A 19,027-nucleotide genomic window follows, 5' to 3' on the forward strand; every position below is an offset into this window, starting at 1 on the left:
AACCACGAGTATCGTTCTTACCCCTCGCCATCTTATTATTCTCAGTACCTTTGGTATGAGAGGCAGAGGAGGGAACACATAAACCGACTAGTACACCCACGGTGTCACTAGAGCGTCCACAGCTATCGCCTGAGGGTCCCTTGACCTGGCGCAAAATCTCTTTAGCTTTTTGTTGAGGCGGGACGCCATCATGTCCACCTGTGGCCTTTCCCAACGGTTTACCAACAGCAGGAAGACTTCTGGATGAAGTCCCCACTCTCCCGGGTGTAGGTCGTGTCTGCTGAGGAAGTCTGCTTCCCAGTTGTCCACTCCCGGAATGAACACTGCTGACAGTGCTAGTACGTGATTTTCCGCCCATCGGAGAATCCTTGTGGCTTCTGCCATTGCCATCCTGCTTCTTGTGCCGCCCTGTCGGTTCACATGGGCGACTGCCGTGAGGTTGTCTGACTGTATCAGTACCGGCTGATTTTGAAGCAGGGGTCTTGCCTGACTTAGGGCATTGTAAATGGCCCTCAGTTCCAGAATTTATATGTAGGGAAGTCTCCTGACTTGACCATAGGCCCTGTAAGTTTCTTCCCTGTGTGACTGCTCCCCAGCCTCGAAGGCTGGCATCCGTGGTCACCAGGACCCAGTCCTGTATGCTTAAACTGCGGCCCTCTAGAAGATGAGCACCCTGCAGCCACCACAGTAGAGACACCCTGGTCCTTGGAGACAGGGTTATCATTTGATGCATTTGAAGATGCGATCCCGACCACTTATCCAAGAGGTCCCACTGGAAGGTCCTCGCATGGAACCTGCCGAATGGAATTGCTTCGTATGAAGCCACCATTTTTCCCAGGACTCGTGTGCAACGATGCACCGATACCCTTTTTGGTTTTAGGAGGTCTCTGACTAGAGATGACAGCTCCTTGGCTTTCTCCTGCGGGAGAAACACTTTTTTCTGTTCTGTGTCCAAAATCATCCCCAGGAACAGTAAGCGAGTGGAAGGAACCAGCTGTGACTTAGGAATGTTCAGAATCCAGCCATGCTGTTGTAGCACCTCCTGAGATAGTGCTACTCCGACCAGTAACTGCTCCCTGGACCTTGCCTTTATAAGGAGATCGTCCAAGTATGGGATAAATAAAAACTCCCTTTTTTTGAAGGAGTATCATCATTTCTGCCATTACCTTGGTAAACACCCTCGGTGCCGTGGACAGTCCAAACGGTAGTGTCTGGAATTGGTAATGGCAATCCTGTACCACAATCTGAGGTACTCCTGGTGAGGAAGGTAAATAGGGACATGCAGGTAAGCATCCTTGATGTCCAGGGATACCATGTAATCCCCCTCGTCCAGGCTTGCAATAACCGCCCTGAGCGATTCCATCTTGAACTTTGTTATGTAAGTGTTCAAGGATTTCCATTTTAAAATGGGTCTCACCGAACCGGCTGGTTTCGGTACCACAAACAGTGTGGAATAGTAACCCCGTCCTTGTTGAAGTAGGGGCACCTTGACTATCACCTGCTGGGAATACAGCTTGTGAATTGCCTCTAGCACAGCCTCCCTGCCTGAGGGAGTTGTCGGCAAGGCAGATTTGAGTAAACGGCGGGGGGGAGTCTCCTCGACTTCCAGCTTGTACCCCTGAGATATTACTTGAAGGATCCAGGGATCCACCTGTGAGCGAGCCCACTGATCGCTGAAATTTTTGAGGCGGCCCCCCACCGTACCTGGCTACGCCTGTGGAGCCCCCGCGTCATGCGGTGTACTCAGAGGAAGCAGGGGAAGAATTTTGATTCTGGGAACTGGCTGCTGGTGCAGCTTTTTTTCTTCTTCCCTCGTTTTTTTTGAAGCCGAAAGGACTGTACCTGATAATACAGTGCTTTTCTTAGGCTGTGAGGAAACCTGAGGTAAAATATTTTCATCCCAGCTGTTGCTGTGGATACAAGGTCCCAGAGACCATCCCCAACCAATTCCTCACCCTTATAAGGCTCTATGTGCCTTTTAAGGTCAGCATCACCTGTCCAGTGTCGGGTCTCCAATACCCTCCTGACAGAATGGACATTGCAATAATTCAGGATGCCAGCCGGCAAAATATTCCTCTGTGCATCCCTCATATATAAGACGACGTCTTATGTTCGCAAAATAGTATCCCTGTTTGAAAGGGGTACAGACCACGCTGCAGCAGACTGCAGGTCTCAGTCTAGTACCTGAGTGTGTAAATACAGACTTCAGGATAGCCTCCTGCTATTTATCAGCAGGTACCTTCAAAGTGGCCGTATCCTAAGACGGCAGTGCCACCTTGACAAACGTGTGAACGCCTTATCCACCCTAGGGGATATCTCCCAGCGTAACTTATCCTCTGGCGGGAAAGGGTACGCCATCAGTAACTTGTTAGAAATTACCAGTTTCTTATCGGGGAAACCCACGCTTTTTCACACTTCATTCACTCATTTGATGGGGGAACAAAACACTGCCTGCTTTTTCTCCCCACATATAAAACCCTTTGTTTTTAGTGGTACTTGGGTTAATGTCAGAAATGTGTAACACATTTTATATTGCCGGGATCATGTAACGGATGTTCCTAGTGGATTGTGTATATGTCTCAACCTCGTCGACACTGGAGTCAGACTCCGTGTCGACATCTGTGTCTGTCATCTGAGGGAGCGTTGATGGCCTATGAGACGTCTGGGCAGGCGCAGGCTGAGAAGCCGGCTGTCCCATAGCTGTTACGTCATCCAGCCTTTTATGTAAGGAGTTGACACTGTCGGTTAATACCTTCCACCTATCCATCCACTCTGGTGTCGGCCCACAGGGGAGACATCTCATTTATCGGCATCTGCTCCGCCTCCACATAAGTCTCCTCATCAAACATGTCGACACAGCCGTACCGACACCGCACACACACAAGGAATGCTCCAATGAGGACAGGACCCACAAAAGCCCTTTGGGGGGACAGAGTGAGAGTATGCCAGCACACACCAGAGCGCTATATAATGCAGGGACTAACTGAGTTATGTCCCCTATAGCTGCTTTTATTTATACTGCGCCTAAATTTAGTGCCCCCCTCTCTGTTTTAACCCTGTTCTGTAGTGTAGACTGCAGGGGAGAGCCAGGGAGCTTCCTTCCAGCGGATCTGTGAAGGAGAAATGGCGCCAGTGTGCTGTGGGATATAGCTCCGCCCCTTTTCCGCGGACTATTCTCCCGCTTTTTTCTGGATTCTGGCAGGGGTATTTTCCACATATATAGCCTCTGGGGCTATATATTGTGGTATTTTTGCCAGCCAAGGTGTTATTATTGCTTCTCAGGGCGCCCCCCCCCCAGCGCCCTGCACCCTCAGTGACCGGAGTGTGAAGTGTGTATGAGGAGCAATGGCGCACAGCTGCAGTGCTGTGCGCTACCTTGGTGAAGACTGATGTCTTCTGCCGCCGATTTTCCGGACCTCTTCTTGCTTCTGGCTCTGTAAGGGGGACGACGGCGCGGCTCCGGGACTGAACACCAAGGACTGGGCCTGCGGTCGATCCCTCTGGAGCTAATGGTGTCCAGTAGCCTAAGAAGCCCAATCCGGCTGCAAGCAGGCGAGTTTGCTTCTTCTCCCCTTAGTCCCTCGCTGCAGTGAGCCTGTTGCCAGCAGGTCTCACTGAAAATAAAAAACCTAAATCTATACTTTCTTTCTAAGGGCTCAGGAGAGCCCCTAGTGTGCATCCAACCTCGGCCGGGCACAAGATCTAACTGAGGCTTGGAGGAGGGTCATAGTGGGAGGAGCCAGTGCACACCAGGCAGTCATAAATCTTTCTAGAGTGCCCAGCCTCCTTCGGAGCCCGCTATTCCCCATGGTCCTTACGGAGTTCCCAGCATCCACTAGGACGTCAGAGAAATTTTAATTTCTTAGGAGCCTGGAAACGAGAATCCGGTTTAAGCCAGGGTTCCTTTAAAATATCCGCAAAGTGAGAGTAAGAAGGGAAGGCAGTAACCGGTCTTTTCTGTCGTTTGAAAAAGGCAGAGGACGTCTCCGCCACTGCCGCATCCTGAATATTAAGAGTCTGACGAATGGCTTCTATCAGCAATCTAACACCTGAGCTAGTAGATAGCTCCTCGTCTTCCCAAGCCGAAACTTCGTCCCATTCAGGATCTACCTCCCCCTCCTCCAATGGAGATGTCAGAGAATCCAACTCCTCCCCCGGAAATGTTATAGCGGGTAACGGTTGTGATCGTTTAGTAGCAGTGGAACTGCTGGCAGAGTTTACAAACTTATTTAAAGAATGAGTTAAATCAGTAAGACACGGAGTTTGAGCAGATTCAGCCTCCGATCTAGACTGACGCAAATCCGAAATGGCATCCACCATGTTCTTGCCCCATGGGGGCATAGACTGATCTGTGGAACCTCCCTGCTGATCCGCCACTGATGCACCAGAGCACAAAGTACAGAGGGCACCCGCGTCAGCACTACCCTTAGCCAGCTTTGAGCCACACTGTGAACAGGAAAAAGAAACTACCGAGGCCGTCTTGCCCTTTGTAGCTTTGTCCGGTTTACTGGCCATATTCTATTCTATTTTTAGTTATTTATTTTCGATATTTAAGAGCACTAAACATGCACTATAAATCCCCTAGAAAGGTGACCTAGCAAGTATCCCACGATTTTAGTGACACCAAGAACGCTGACTGCTATCCCCCACTAGGGCTAGTCCACAATATACTTGCAGTTAGTTGTGTGTTTCTAATGAAAACGTACCCCAGAAAATAGCGGTATCCGTGTGTGCTTGAGTAGCACAGCGTCCCCCAGTATGCAGCCGGAGAAGATGGCGCCCCGGAGCCCTCAGGAAGCTGCAGAACAGCGCGCACGGGCAGAGCAGGGCGGGAAACAGTCCCTGCAAGCATGACGTAACCGCCGCGGCTGCTCCCTGGGAGATTACTGGAACCGGAAGTTCGGGTCTCCCGCGCGCCGCTACACACAGTGGCTGTCGCGGTCAGAACTACAAACGTGTGTTGGTCCCAGGGAGTGCACATCACTCTCCCGGACCCCGCTCAGTATTCTGCAGCAATTGTATGTCCCCACAACACGACCGCTAACCCTCACTGCATGGGTGGTGTGGGGGGGGGGGGGGGGGGGGGGGTTCGATGCGGGCGGGCAGCTGGCTGGCTGGCGGGGGGTCATAATCACACAAGCACAATAAGGTAAAAACAAACTAACAGTAGAGGGGACAGCCCAATACTGTCAGTGACAGATTGTGGCTGTCCTGTACCTTATCCCTGCCGCATCCTGCAGAGAGAAATGGGGCCCCAGTGACCAAAGTGTGGTGGCCTCCAGTGGCAGTTCAAAGTGGGAACACTAAACCCACTCCAGTAGTACCTGTCACCTGTAAACAGGGACTAGGTACTTTTGAGAACAAAAATCCCCCCCCCCCCCCCCCAAAAAAAAAAAATCTAAGGAGAAAGAAACACTGTCTGTACTCCACAGGCACAAAACTAAAACTGAAGCTGGGCAGGAAGGAGATGGGAGGGGTTAGGAGGCAGTTTGTTTGATAGATTCTGTGCCAAACTCCACTACCACACACCTCTAACCCACAAGTAACGGCGCAGCGTCCCCCAGATGGATGACAGAGAAATAGCCATTTATCTAAAGAGCACAATACAGGTTGAGTATCCCATATCCAAATATTCCGAAATACGGAATATTCCGAAATACGGACTTTTTTGAGTGAGAGTAAGATAGTGAAATCTTTGTTTTCTGTGTCTCAATGTACTCAAACTTTAATACACAAAGTTATTAAAAATATTGTATTAAATGAACTTCAGACTGTGTGTATACGGTGTATATGAAACAAATGAATTGTGTGAATGTACACACACCTTTTTTAGTGCACAAAGTTATTAAAAATATTGGCTAAAATTATCTTCAGGCTGTGTGTATAAGATGTATATGTAACATAAATGCATTCTGTGCTTAGACTTGGGTCTCATCACCATGATATCTCATTATGGTATGCAATTATTCCAAAATACGGAAAAATCCGATATCCAAAATACCTCTGGTCCCAAGCATTTTGGATAAGGGATACTCAACCTGTACAAACATGCCTGGTCAAAATAACTAAGACCGTAACGGGTCAATGTGCATTTGCACCCATGTAAAAACAGATACTTTTTAACGGGGATTTGAAAATACGCTGAAAACTATTTATGGACTATTTAATAAAACTATTTATTATCAGATAATCCTAAAACTGTGACAAATGAGTACACAAAATACATCTTACCTTCCACCGATTTCCACAATTATTACAGAAAACAAATGTTGTCATAGGTTCATCAGCGCTACGGGTCTGAACCTAATAAATAGAAACAAGTGTCAATTGCAGAAAGTAGAAATATTCCACAGGCGTAATAGTAAAAGTGGAGTAAATGAAACAGAAATGACAGACAAATGCAAAAGTGCAACAGTAAACACAATTATGAAGCAATTCGATACCAGTCAGACAGCATTAGCAGCCAGTAAAGAGGAGCACCCATTACGACCTAAGCTATGTCTAGGCTACAAATTAGTGCAGTCCTTAGTGTTATGGCAGTCTTACAATTGTAGTGTAGTAAACACCGTATTACCTATATTTTATATATGTTATAATTAAAGTGCTAAATAAGTCCTTATAAACTTTAACTGGTTATTATGTAAAATATTACATTTCTGTTCTTAACGTAAAGCAATACATTTACATTTTGCTCTTTGACAAGTTTTTTATTATATACAAATTTATTTTACATATTAACACATTTGTTTTTTCTTAACGTTATGTTAAAGAACATAAGTATTATTTTCATGTGGTGCAGTTTGTGATAAAGACTAATTCAGCCCATCCCACTACCACCAATAAGGCGAGGAAACAGTGATCCACCATCCAAACAGCTGAATAATAATCAATACATTTACATTTCAGTGCCAACGCTCGAAAAAAAGACAAAAAATGGTATTACTGCTCAGTGGATGTAGGTTTAATTATGGCAAACTAAAGATACTTAATATAAGAATGCAGCAAGCCTGTTCTAGTCTAACAGTGAGCTTCTGTTGTAATAAATACATTGAGTTTACTAAAGGATAATAACATTCCTATTATTATATCACAACTACAGAGAAGCATACAGACTGGTCTCAGAAAGCGCTGTGTAAACATTACCTGTGTGTAAGTACAACTTTTCTTCTTGCATTTGCCACAGGAGAAGAGGTCAGTCTCTGTGCCGCCTGTCTTGGCCATCTGATGCTCTCGGATAGCCTCCTTTGTCAGGTTTTTCCGCATCTCTTTAAGTTCATCACTTGCCATGTCCTGGACACAATCAAGAGAAGACCATGTTTTTGTTTAGAAATGCCATCTTCTATGCTGGAATATCTGCTGTCCCCCCAATTTACTGAAATCTGTGCAAAATAATGCTTCCAAACTGCATCCCTGAATCTAGTTTAAGTAGCCAGATTCCTTATCAATGCTCAATTGGGTCACTGTTAAGAGTGTTTCCAGAGAGCAGTCTTCTTACATACATGTACAACAAGGTAGCCAAAGCACAGAGCGGACCGTAACTTTATATGTAAAATGATAGCACTTATCCATTAACACAAACCTAGGAACAAGCTGACTATCTCAGAGCAGACTGGAAGAGAATTACACTTTTAGGTCAGTAACTACAAATGTACAGCGGTTGTACCCACAGCTAGTGAGGCCAATCCCAGGCTTTTTTTTCAATCCCGGGTATCAGGATTGAAAAATGATCAATCCCAGGATTCCCGGGATTGGGTTGAAGATTTTAAAATTAAAATCTTCAGTGCCCCCCCCCCCCCCTTCCTGGATGGACCTGCGCAGCCCAGCCCAGCGGACTACTCAACACCCTCTGGGAGTGTGGGCAGGTTCACTTCCTGCAGGCGGTGGGTGGCAAGGTATGGTCTGGGCAACGTGGGAGGCTGGCACCAGACTGCGCAGCGTGCAGTGCGCACAGCCGGGGACAGGGGGAGCTGGGAGAAGGGAGCTGGGCAGCGTCGCTTAACGCTGCCCGGCATTAAAAAAACATGGGGGCTTTCTAATCCCGAAATCCCCGGTATTGGAAGCTCCAATTCCGGGATTGATTCCCAGACAATTTTAAGACTAAATCCCGGGATCCCACTAATCCCAATCCCGGAATTGGCCATCCTACCCAGAGCCAAATCACTGTGCAACTTTTGTTAGTAGAAAAATAAGCTGCAGTGTTAGAGAACATCCCTAATACCACATTGCAGGATGCGTTCTCCTTTAATAGAAAACGTTAACAGGGAGAGAAATAAACATTATGGGACAGAAGTGTGCACACAGGAGTTTACCAATTAATATGCTTAACATGACTTGTACATTTAAATCCAGTCCCCACAGAAAACGGAGGTGGCAGGTGACTCAAGGGAGAACAATGTTCTGTGCGCTACAACTACTAAGGGACCCAAGTGACACGATTCCACTGTCACTTAGTAACCGATAACAAGCATACTGTCACCTTCCTCTGATTGCAATTGATTTTTCAGAGGGCCAATATACTCACCTCTGCTGACATCCTGGCAAATAGATCTGGACCAATGTTACCACAAAGGACGTTTCGCCTCAAGTTGGGGTTTTTTGCATCCTTTAAGTTGGCAATTCTGCTCCGCACTCTGTTCTTGTATTTTGCATCAGTGTTTTTAAATTCTTGGAACACAGGTGAAGGAATTATTAAGGAATAATGGTTCACAGAATGGAAAGACAGACATTAGGAGATGGAGAGCACACTTGGAATTGGCGGGATAGGCCACACTAGGAAAAAAACACTGAAGCTGGTGCATCCTCTGAATCTCAACTCTAAATCCACTTCAGAAACCCCCACAAAAGAAAGGCCCTACATGCAAGACTAAGGCTGGGTACACACTATGCCATATATTGTTCGTACAACTGACAATATCAAAACTGCACACCAGCTGTGATGTCTGGCAAGACATAGAGCGACAGATTGGTAAGTGGGTATAGTTTACCAAATCGCCCTTTGTCAGCAGGTCTGCCGTTAAAGGGGCAGATGTATTAACCTGGAGATGGCATAAGGAAGTGATAAAGAAGTGTTAAATGCAAGGTGATGCACGCACCAGCCAATCACCTCCTAAGTGTTAATTTACATATTGGAGCCGATTGGCTGGTGCGTATATCACCTTGCATTTATCACTGGTTTATCACTTCCTTATACCTTCTCCTCCAGGTTAATACATCTGCCCCAGAGTGTGTACCCAGCCTAAGGAAATGAAGGTAACTTCATAGTAATACCTTTACTGGGTAATTGTACATCTGTCGACTCACTGGGTCTTCTTCTAGGTTCTGTTCTACTTATATTTATAGAAAAATTAAAATAGAAGGATTCGGCATTGCATGCAGAATAGTGTGGTCAAATAACACTAGTTGTATGGTGTTAACACAGCATCATTACTGCATAGAGTTCACACTGCTGAATTCTGGTAAATTAGGTAAGTTTTTATTTATATACTAGTTACCAGCCCGTCAAAAGGACAGAACTTAACAGTAATGTCAGCACCGGTGGCTGTGCGTGCCCAAACGGAGCAACACTTGAATTGCTCCACTAGGCACCATCTAGTGGCCGCATGCACACAACACACTTGAATTCACCACGTAGATATGAAGAGCAGCGTTAGCCTTTTATTTTACAGAACACATAATGTGTATTTGTTGTAAGATGCTGCCATACTTTGAAACACAGCCAATTACTGACATAACGTCATAGTTTAATTACCGATATAATGTCAGACTCCTGTTTGGATAGAAATACTCCATAAAAATAGCAGCTTTACACTATAAAAATAAGATTTTACTTACCGATAAATCTATTTCTCGGAGTCCGTAGTGGATGCTGGGGTTCCTGAAAGGACCATGGGGAATAGCGGCTCCGCAGGAGACAGGGCACAAAAAGTAAAGCTTTTCCAGATCAGGTGGTGTGCACTGGCTCCTCCCCCCATGACCCTCCTCCAGACTCCAGTTAGGTACTGTGCCCGGACGAGCGTACACAATAAGGGAGGATTTTGAATCCCGGGTAAGACTCATACCAGCCACACCAATCACACCGTACAACCTGTGATCTAAACCCAGTTAACAGTATGATAACAGCGGAGCCTCTGAAAGATGGCTTCCTTCAACAATAACCCGAATTAGTTAACAATAACTATGTACAATTATTGCAGATAATCCGCACTTGGGATGAGCGCCCAGCATCCACTACGGACTCCGAGAAATAGATTTATCGGTAAGTAAAATCTTATTTTCTCTATCGTCCTAGTGGATGCTGGGGTTCCTGAAAGGACCATGGGGATTATACCAAAGCTCCCAAACGGGCGGGAGAGTGCGGATGACTCTGCAGCACCGAATAAGAGAACTCCAGGTCCTCCTTAGCCAGAGTATCAAATTTGTAAAATTTTACAAACGTGTTCTCCCCTGACCACGTAGCTGCTCGGCAGAGTTGTAATGCCGAGACCCCTCGGGCAGCCGCCCAAGATGAGCCCACCTTCCTTGTGGAGTGGGCCTTTACAGATTTAGGCTGTGGCAGGCCTGCCACAGAATGTGCAAGTTGGATTGTGCTACAGATCCAACGAGCAATCGTCTGCTTAGACGCAGGAGCACCCATCTTGTTGGGTGCATACAATATAAACAACGAGTCAGATTTTCTGACTCCAGCTGTCCTTGCAATATATATTTTTAATGCTCTGACAACGTCCAGTAACTTGGAGTCCTCCAAGTCACTTGTAGCCGCAGGCACTACAATAGGCTGGTTCAGATGAAATGCTGACACCACCTTAGGGAGAAAATGCGGACGAGTCCGCAGTTCTGCCCTGTCCGAATGGAAAATCAGATATGGGCTTTTGTAAGATAAAGCTGCCAGTTCTGACACTCTCCTGGCCGAAGCCAGGGCTAGAAGCATGGTCACTTTCCATGTGAGATATTTCAAATCCACCTTTTTTAGTGGTTCAAACCAATGAGATTTTAGGAAGTCCAAAACCACATTGAGATCCCACGGTGCCACTGGAGGCACCACAGGAGGCTGTATATGCAGCACTCCCTTAACAAAGGTCTGGACTTCAGGGACTGAAGACAATTCTTTTTGAAAGAAAATCGACAGGGCCGAAATTTGAACCTTAATAGATCCCAATTTGAGACCCATAGACAATCCTGATTGCAGGAAATGTAGGAATCGACCCAGTTGAAATTCCTCCGTCGGAGCACTCCGATCTTCGCACCACGCAACATATTTTCGCCAAATTCGGTGATAATGTTGCACGGTTACTTCCTTCCTTGCTTTAATCAAAGTAGGAATGACTTCTTCCGGCATGCCTTTTTCCTTTAGGATCCGGCGTTCAACCGCCATGCCGTCAAACGCAGCCGCGGTAAGTCTTGAAACAGACAGGGACCCTGCTGAAGCAAGTCCCTCCTTAGAGGTAGAGGCCACGGATCTTCCGTGATCATCTCTTGAAGTTCCGGGTACCAAGTCCTTCTTGGCCAATCCGGAACCACTAGTATCGTTCTCACGCCTCTTTGCCGTATAATTCTCAATACTTTTGGTATGAGAGGCAGAGGAGGAAACACATACACCGACTGGTACACCCAAGGCGTTACCAGCGCGTCCACAGCTATTGCCTGCGGATCTCTTGACCTGGCGCAATACCTGTCCAGTTTTTTGTTGAGGCGAGACGCCATCATGTCCACCATTGGTCTTTCCCAACGGGTTACCAGCCTGTGGAAGACTTCTGGATGAAGTCCCCACTCTCCCGGGTGAAGATCGTGTCTGCTGAGGAAGTCTGCTTCCCAGTTGTCCACTCCCGGGATGAACACTGCTGACAGTGCTATCACATGATTCTCTGCCCAGCGAAGAATCCTTGCAGCTTCTGCCATTGCACTCCTGCTTCTTGTGCCGCCCTGTCTGTTCACATGGGCGACTGCCGTGATGTTGTCCGACTGGATCAACACCGGTTTTCCTTGAAGCAGAGGTTCTGCCTGGCTTAGAGCATTGTATATTGCTCTTAGTTCCAGAATGTTTATGTGAAGAGACGTTTCCAGGCTCGTCCATACTCCCTGGAAGTTTCTTCCTTGTGTGACTGCTCCCCAGCCTCTCAGGCTGGCGTCCGTGGTCACCAGGATCCAATCCTGTATGCCGAATCTGCGGCCCTCCAATAGATGAGGACTCTGCAACCACCACAGAAGAGACACCCTTGTCCTTGGAGACAGGGTTATCCGTAGGTGCATCTGAAGATGCGACCCTGACCATTTGTCCAACAGATCCCTTTGGAAAATTCTTGCGTGGAATCTGCCGAATGGAATTGCTTCGTAAGAAGCCACCATTTTTCCCAGGACTCTTGTGCATTGATGTACAGACACCTTTCCTGGTTTTAGGAGGTTCCTGACAAGCTCGGATAACTCCTTGGCTTTTTCCTCCGGGAGAAAAACCTTTTTCTGAACCGTGTCCAGAATCATCCCTAGGAACAGCAGACGAGTTGTCGGCATTAACTGGGATTTTGGAATATTCAGAATCCACCCGTGCTGTTTTAGCACTTCTTGAGACAGTGCTAATCCCATCTCTAGCTGTTCTCTGGACCTTGCCCTTATTAGGAGATCGTCCAAGTATGGGATAATTAATACGCCTTTTCTTCGAAGAAGAATCATCATCTCGGCCATTACCTTTGTAAAGACCCGAGGTGCCGTGGACAATCCGAACGGCAGCGTCTGAAACTGATAGTGACAGTTTTGTACAACGAACCTGAGGTACCCCTGGTGTGAGGGGTAAATTGGAACGTGGAGATACGCATCCTTGATGTCCAAGGATACCATAAAGTCCCCCTCTTCCAGGTTCGCTATCACTGCTCTGAGTGACTCCATCTTGAACTTCTTTATGTACAGGTTCAAGGACTTCAGATTTAGAATAGGCCTTACCGAGCCATCCGGCTTCGGTACCACAAAAAGAGTGGAATAATACCCCTTCCCTTGTTGCAGAAGAGGTACCTTGACTATCACCTGCTGAGAGTACAGCTTGTGAATGGCTTCCAAAACCGTCTCCCTTTCGGAGGGGGACGTTGGTAAAGCAGACTTCAGGAAACGGCGAGGTGGATCTGTCTCTAATTCCAACCTGTACCCCTGAGATATTATCTGCAGGATCCAGGGATCTACTTGCGAGTGAGCCCACTGCGCGCTGTAATTTTTGAGACGACCCCCCACCGTCCCCAAATCCGCTTGAGAAGCCCCAGCGTCATGCTGAGGCTTTTGTAGAAGCCGGGGAGGGCTTCTGATCCTGGGAAGGAGCTGCCTGTTGCTGTCTCTTCCCTCGACCTCTGCCTCGTGGCAGATATGAATAGCCCTTTGCTCTCTTATTTTTAAAGGAACGAAAGGGCTGCGGTTGAAAGGTCGGTGCCTTTTTCTGTTGGGGAGTGACTTGAGGTAGAAAGGTGGATTTCCCGGCTGTAGCCGTGGCCACCAAATCTGATAGACCGACTCCAAATAACTCCTCCCCTTTATACTGCAAAACTTCCATATGCCGTTTTGAATCCGCATCGCCTGTCCACTGTCGCGTCCATAAAGCTCTTCTGGCCGAAATGGACATAGCACTTACCCGTGATGCCAGTGTGCAGATATCCCTCTGTGCATCACGCATATAAAGAAATGCATCCTTTATTTGTTCTAACGACAGTAAAATATTGTCCCTGTCCAGGGTATCAATATTTTCAATCAGGGACTCTGACCAAACTACCCCAGCACTGCACATCCAGGCAGTCGCTATAGCTGGTCGTAGTATAACACCTGCATGTGTGTATATACTTTTTTGGATATTTTCCATCCTCCTATCTGATGGATCTTTAAGTGTGGCCGTCTCAGGAGAGGGTAACGCCACTTGTTTAGATAAGCGTGTTAGCGCCTTGTCCACCCTAGGAGGTGTTTCCCAGCGCTCCCTAACCTCTGGCGGGAAAGGGTATAATGCCAGTAATTTCTTTGAAATTATCAGCTTTTTATCAGGGGCAACCCACGCTTCATTACACACGTCATTTAGTTCTTCTGATTCAGGAAAAACTATAGGTAGTTTTTTCACACCCCACATAATACCCTGTTTAGTGGTACCTGTAGTATCAGCTAAATGTAACGCCTCCTTCATTGCCAAAATCATATAACGTGTGGCCCTACTGGAAAATACGGTTGATTCGTCACAGTCACCACTGGAGTCATCGCCTGTGTCTGGGTCTGTGTCGACCGACTGAGGCAAAGGGCGTTTCACAGCCCCTGACGGTGTTTGAGTCGCCTGGACAGGCACTAATTGATTGTCCGGCCGTCTCATGTCGTCAAACGACTGCTTTAGCGTGTTGACACTATCCCGTAGTTCCATAAATAAAGGCATCCATTCTGGTGTCGACTCCCTAGGGGGTGACATCCTCATATTTGGCAATTGCTCCGCCTCCACGCCAATATCGTCCTCATACATGTCGACACACACGTACCGACACACAGCAGACACACAGGGAATGCTCCTAACGAAGACAGGACCCACTAGCCCTTTGGGGAGACAGAGGGAGAGTTTGCCAGCACACACCAAAAGCGCTATATATATATATATATATCAGGGATAGCCTTATAATAAGTGCTCCCTTATAGCTGCTTTGTTATATCAAAATATCGCCATAAATTTGCCCCCCCTCTCTGTTTTACCCTGTTTCTGTAGTGCAGTGCAGGGGAGAGACTTGGGAGCCGTCCTGACCAGCGGAGCTGTGAGAGGAAATGGCGCCGTGTGCTGAGGAGATAGGCCCCGCCCCTTTTCTGGCGGGCTCGTCTCCCGCTATTTAGAGAAATCAGGCAGGGGTTAAATATCTCCATATAGCCTCTGGGGGCTATATGTGAGGTATTTTTAGCCTTTATATAGGTTACATTTGCCTCCCAGGGCGCCCCCCTCCCAGCGCCCTGCACCCTCAGTGACTGCCGTGTGAAGTGTGCTGAGAGGAAAATGGCGCACAGCTGCAGTGCTGTGCGCTACCTTTAGAAGACTGCAGGAGTCTTCAGCCGCCGATTCTGGACCTCTTCTGACTTCAGCATCTGCAAGGGGGCCGGCGGCGCGGCTCCGGTGACCATCCAGGCTGTACCTGTGATCGTTCCTCTGGAGCTTGATGTCCAGTAGCCAAGAAGCCAATCCATCCTGCACGCAGGTGAGTTGACTCCTTCTCCCCTCAGTCCCTCGCTGCAGTGATCCTGTTGCCAGCAGGAATCACTGTAAAATAAAAAACCTAGCTAAACTTTTTCTAAGCAGCTCTTTAGGAGAGCCACCTAGATTGCACCCTTCTCGGCCGGGCACAAAAATCTAACTGGAGTCTGGAGGAGGGTCATGGGGGGAGGAGCCAGTGCACACCACCTGATCTGGAAAAGCTTTACTTTTTGTGCCCTGTCTCCTGCGGAGCCGCTATTCCCCATGGTCCTTTCAGGAACCCCAGCATCCACTAGGACGATAGAGAAAATAATAATTTAATATGTAGACCTAACCAGTCTGGTTAGGCAATGTACAATGTATAAAAAGGAACGGAAGCAAAGTGCTGCTTGTCAGTGGATAATAAGAGCTGCAGCTACAACATAACTAGCAGTGCACAGCTTTCCTGTTACACTTTATGTAACATTCTCAGGTTTCAAAACCCTCCCAGACTAATGGCACCAATGGCTATTTATGGCAAAAAGGCTGTTATATATAAAAGGTGGGAATCTGTTGGAACACTACCAATGTACCATGGGCATGGGACCACTGAATGTGAACAAGCTTTTCAATGTCTGACTAAAGATTGCCATTGGTAAATTACAGCCACAGAAACCAAATGCTACGAGTAGAGTACAATTTGGCCACACAGATGTGGTAGGTAATGCGGTTTGTTGCTCCGGCTGACCAGGTGGCCCTGTTGTGGTGTCACTGGGGCCTGTAAGTATGGATAGAAGACTACCTTTGAAAAAAAATAAAGACATTCCACATTCATTGACAACAAAAACAAAAGGATATCTTCCTCAATTTGGGCCCCCAGCTCCTCATCATCTGCTCCAATGGTAATGTAGTCATCTACAGCAGAAAGAGAGAAAAAGTACAAGTTACAAAACAGAAGATTTATAACAAAAGATACCAGACGTTAGGCACAGATGCTGCAGTGCTTTGTGCAGTGGCCGCGGGTACTCTAACCTTTTATAATGACTGCTACACAGATGGGTCTCCACCTTACTTTGGATAAGCACACTTTAAAAGGAAGAAATTAGACGGTATTTTTCCATAAGAATAAACTGAAGACAAGCTATGCATTTTACCTTTCAATGGCATAGAAGGCCTATTTACTTAACATAATGTTCTTATTTTTTCAGCATAATACAGTAGTTTGAAATGTGATAATTATGATTTCTCCATATTTAAGTGCAGTGAAAAGTTTGGCGAAATCACAGATTTTCACTGTTTCCTGAACACACTGCTTCCCCCATAGAATCTGATGGGAGCTTCCCCCAGACAATATTCATATGAACTGGTGAAGAGATGTTTATCTCCGTATTTTTTAGACATAACGCCATCTCTAGATGGCGTTATGTATACTATCCCCCTTCAGTAACTAGCTGTTAGCTGGCCAGGGTCTCATCCCTTCCTCATGTATTTTCCATCATACATTTCCAGACCTGCTTCTTCCCATCAGCTGAGTTAGGAGAATACCTCCCCCTTGATCACGGCGGCAGACCCCACCCCCTCCCTTACCCACATTACAGCGGTAGCTCTGTGTCTGCCCACCCCTTCCTGCAGCAGCAGCCAGGCACACAGCCAGCTACCACTCAAGGATCCCTGTATGACAGCAACCTCCCTCGCCTTTTTGGCCCAGCAACTTGTGACAGCCCATTTTCGCTTTGGCTGCCCGAGCAGGTCATTTCAAATAAATATGGCAGTAAGTGAATTGGGAAAATAGAAAAATGTAAGTGCAGTGTGAGTGGAACGTTATTAGAGTCCATAATGACAGAATGAGAGCTACAAAGTATACATGGAAGTCCTTCCTGAGATAATTCCCTGACAGTCAGTCACGTAAAAATGCTTCATAATAAATACTAAATTACACCTAGAAAGGAGAGTCAAGAGGTGCACAGAACGGCGTTCTACAGTCTATGAAATGAGCTAAATTTCACCTGTTTACCCGCAAGTATACACTACTTAATTGCTTACTTCCAGTGCTAATGGGTCATAGCAATTCTATTATGTAGGATGCATTTACTTAGTATATTTTAGATTTCACTCACCCCATTAAAGGAAAAGAAATGCCAGTACTGTTATTCTCTCCGGCTATTCATCCAATGGTGAAGTAGACAATGCCCTCATGAACAAAACATAAGCGACAAATGTCTAAAATGGTTTTTTTTCTTTTTTTACATACCCATAAATACCCTTCAGCCATAACATTCAAACAACCTGGTGTAGGTCCCACATGTTCCGCCACAACAGCTCTGATGTGTCCAGGCTCTAGAAGACCTCTGAAGATGTGCTGTGGTATTTGGCAGCAAGATGTTGGCAGCAGATCCTTTAAGTCCTGTAAGTTGCGATGTGTGCCTCCATGGCTCAGACTTGTTTTTCCAGCACATCCCACAAATGATTGATCAGATTGCGATCTGGGAAATCTGGAGGCCAAATCACTCTGAAGTCTTTGTCATGTTCCACAAACTACAGGTTGAGTATCCCTTATCCAAAATGCTTGGGACCAGAGGTATTTTGGATATGGGATTTTTCCGTATTTTGGAATAATTGCATACCATAATGAGATATCATGGTGATGGGACCTAAATCTAAGCACAGAATGCATTTATGTTACATATACACCTTATACACACAGCCTGAAGTAAATTTTAGCCAATATTTTTTATAACTTTGTACATTAAACAAAGTGTGTCTACATTCACACAATTCATTTAGGTTTCATATACACCTTATACACACAGCCTGAAGGTCATTTAATACAATATGTTTAATAACTTTGTGCATTAAACAAAGTTTGTGTACATTGAGCCATCAAAAAACAAAGGTTTCACTATCTCACTCTCACTCAAAAAAGTCTGTATTTCGGAATATTCCGTATTTCGGAATATTTGGATATGGGATACTCAACCTGTATTCCTAAAAAATTTAAAGGTATGGCGGGGCAAATGATCCTGCTGAAAGAGATCACTGCCACCAGGGAAAACCACTGTCATAAAGGGGTCTACTTGGTCTACAAAAATGTTTAGGTAGGTGGGGCATTTCAAAATAACATTCCCACAAATGCCAGAACCCAAGGTTTTCCAGATCATCACAGTCTCAGTCGACTTGCCTTCTTCTCATAGTGCATCCTGGATGCATCTCTTTTCCAGAAAAATTGGACGCACATATTCAGCCATCTACAAGATGTAAATGAAAACGTGATTCATCAGATCAGGGTCAATTTCTTCCGTGGCCCAGTTCTGACTATCACGTGCCCCCTACAGGCGCTTTCGGCAGTGAACAGGGGTCAGTATGGGGACTCTGACCAGTTTGCAGCTACGCAGCAACCTGCAGTGCACAGTATGTTATGATACTGTCAAAGTCAGAAAAATATCTCTATGCACACTACCATATTTGCACCTCACACAGGTCCGTGCTGCGCATGCGTACGCTCTCCCGTACGTGCGCATACTCACAGTCGCGGGCACCCGCAGGCGCATGGTATGCGTATTTACGGTAGAGTTTATGTGGTTGTAGCGTGCGACTCAATCGTAACATATTTTCAGTAATAATGTATTTTGTAGATCATGGTCCCTTTGATAGATTCTGAAAGTTTGGTTAATATAGAATGTTTATGAACAGAGAAATCCCTCTTTGTTTGATACGAAGGGTCAGATAGGAGTAATACAGTGGTGTTTAGTATCCATCGGAAGAATATTTAATTAGAAATATTCCGGTGTTGGTTTGAAGCAGATCAATCGCTCGTGCGAATAGTTATGGACATAAGAAGTTTATGAACATTTACTTTATTTGCACTTTATTACC

At 46.2% G+C, this 19,027-nt stretch overlaps 1 protein-coding gene across 2 annotated transcripts in view; it reads right to left on the reverse strand.

Annotated features, from left to right (window-relative positions):
* Nucleotides 1-19,027, reverse strand: part of TCEA1 (transcription elongation factor A1) — a 147,702-nt gene that overhangs the window by 6,547 nt on the left and 122,128 nt on the right. For both annotated transcript variants that reach the window (XM_063923726.1, XM_063923725.1), the window contains exons 6-9: nt 16,013-16,069; nt 8,522-8,676; nt 7,144-7,290; nt 6,232-6,303 (exon numbers count right to left, since the gene is read on the reverse strand). In XM_063923726.1, coding sequence (XP_063779796.1) covers nt 6,232-6,303; nt 7,144-7,290; nt 8,522-8,676; nt 16,013-16,069 — 431 coding nt within the window. The remainder of the gene's footprint in view (nt 1-6,231; nt 6,304-7,143; nt 7,291-8,521; nt 8,677-16,012; nt 16,070-19,027) is intronic.

Source organism: Pseudophryne corroboree, chromosome 5 (genome assembly GCF_028390025.1).
Source record: "Pseudophryne corroboree isolate aPseCor3 chromosome 5, aPseCor3.hap2, whole genome shotgun sequence".
Taxonomy (NCBI): domain Eukaryota; kingdom Metazoa; phylum Chordata; class Amphibia; order Anura; family Myobatrachidae; genus Pseudophryne; species Pseudophryne corroboree.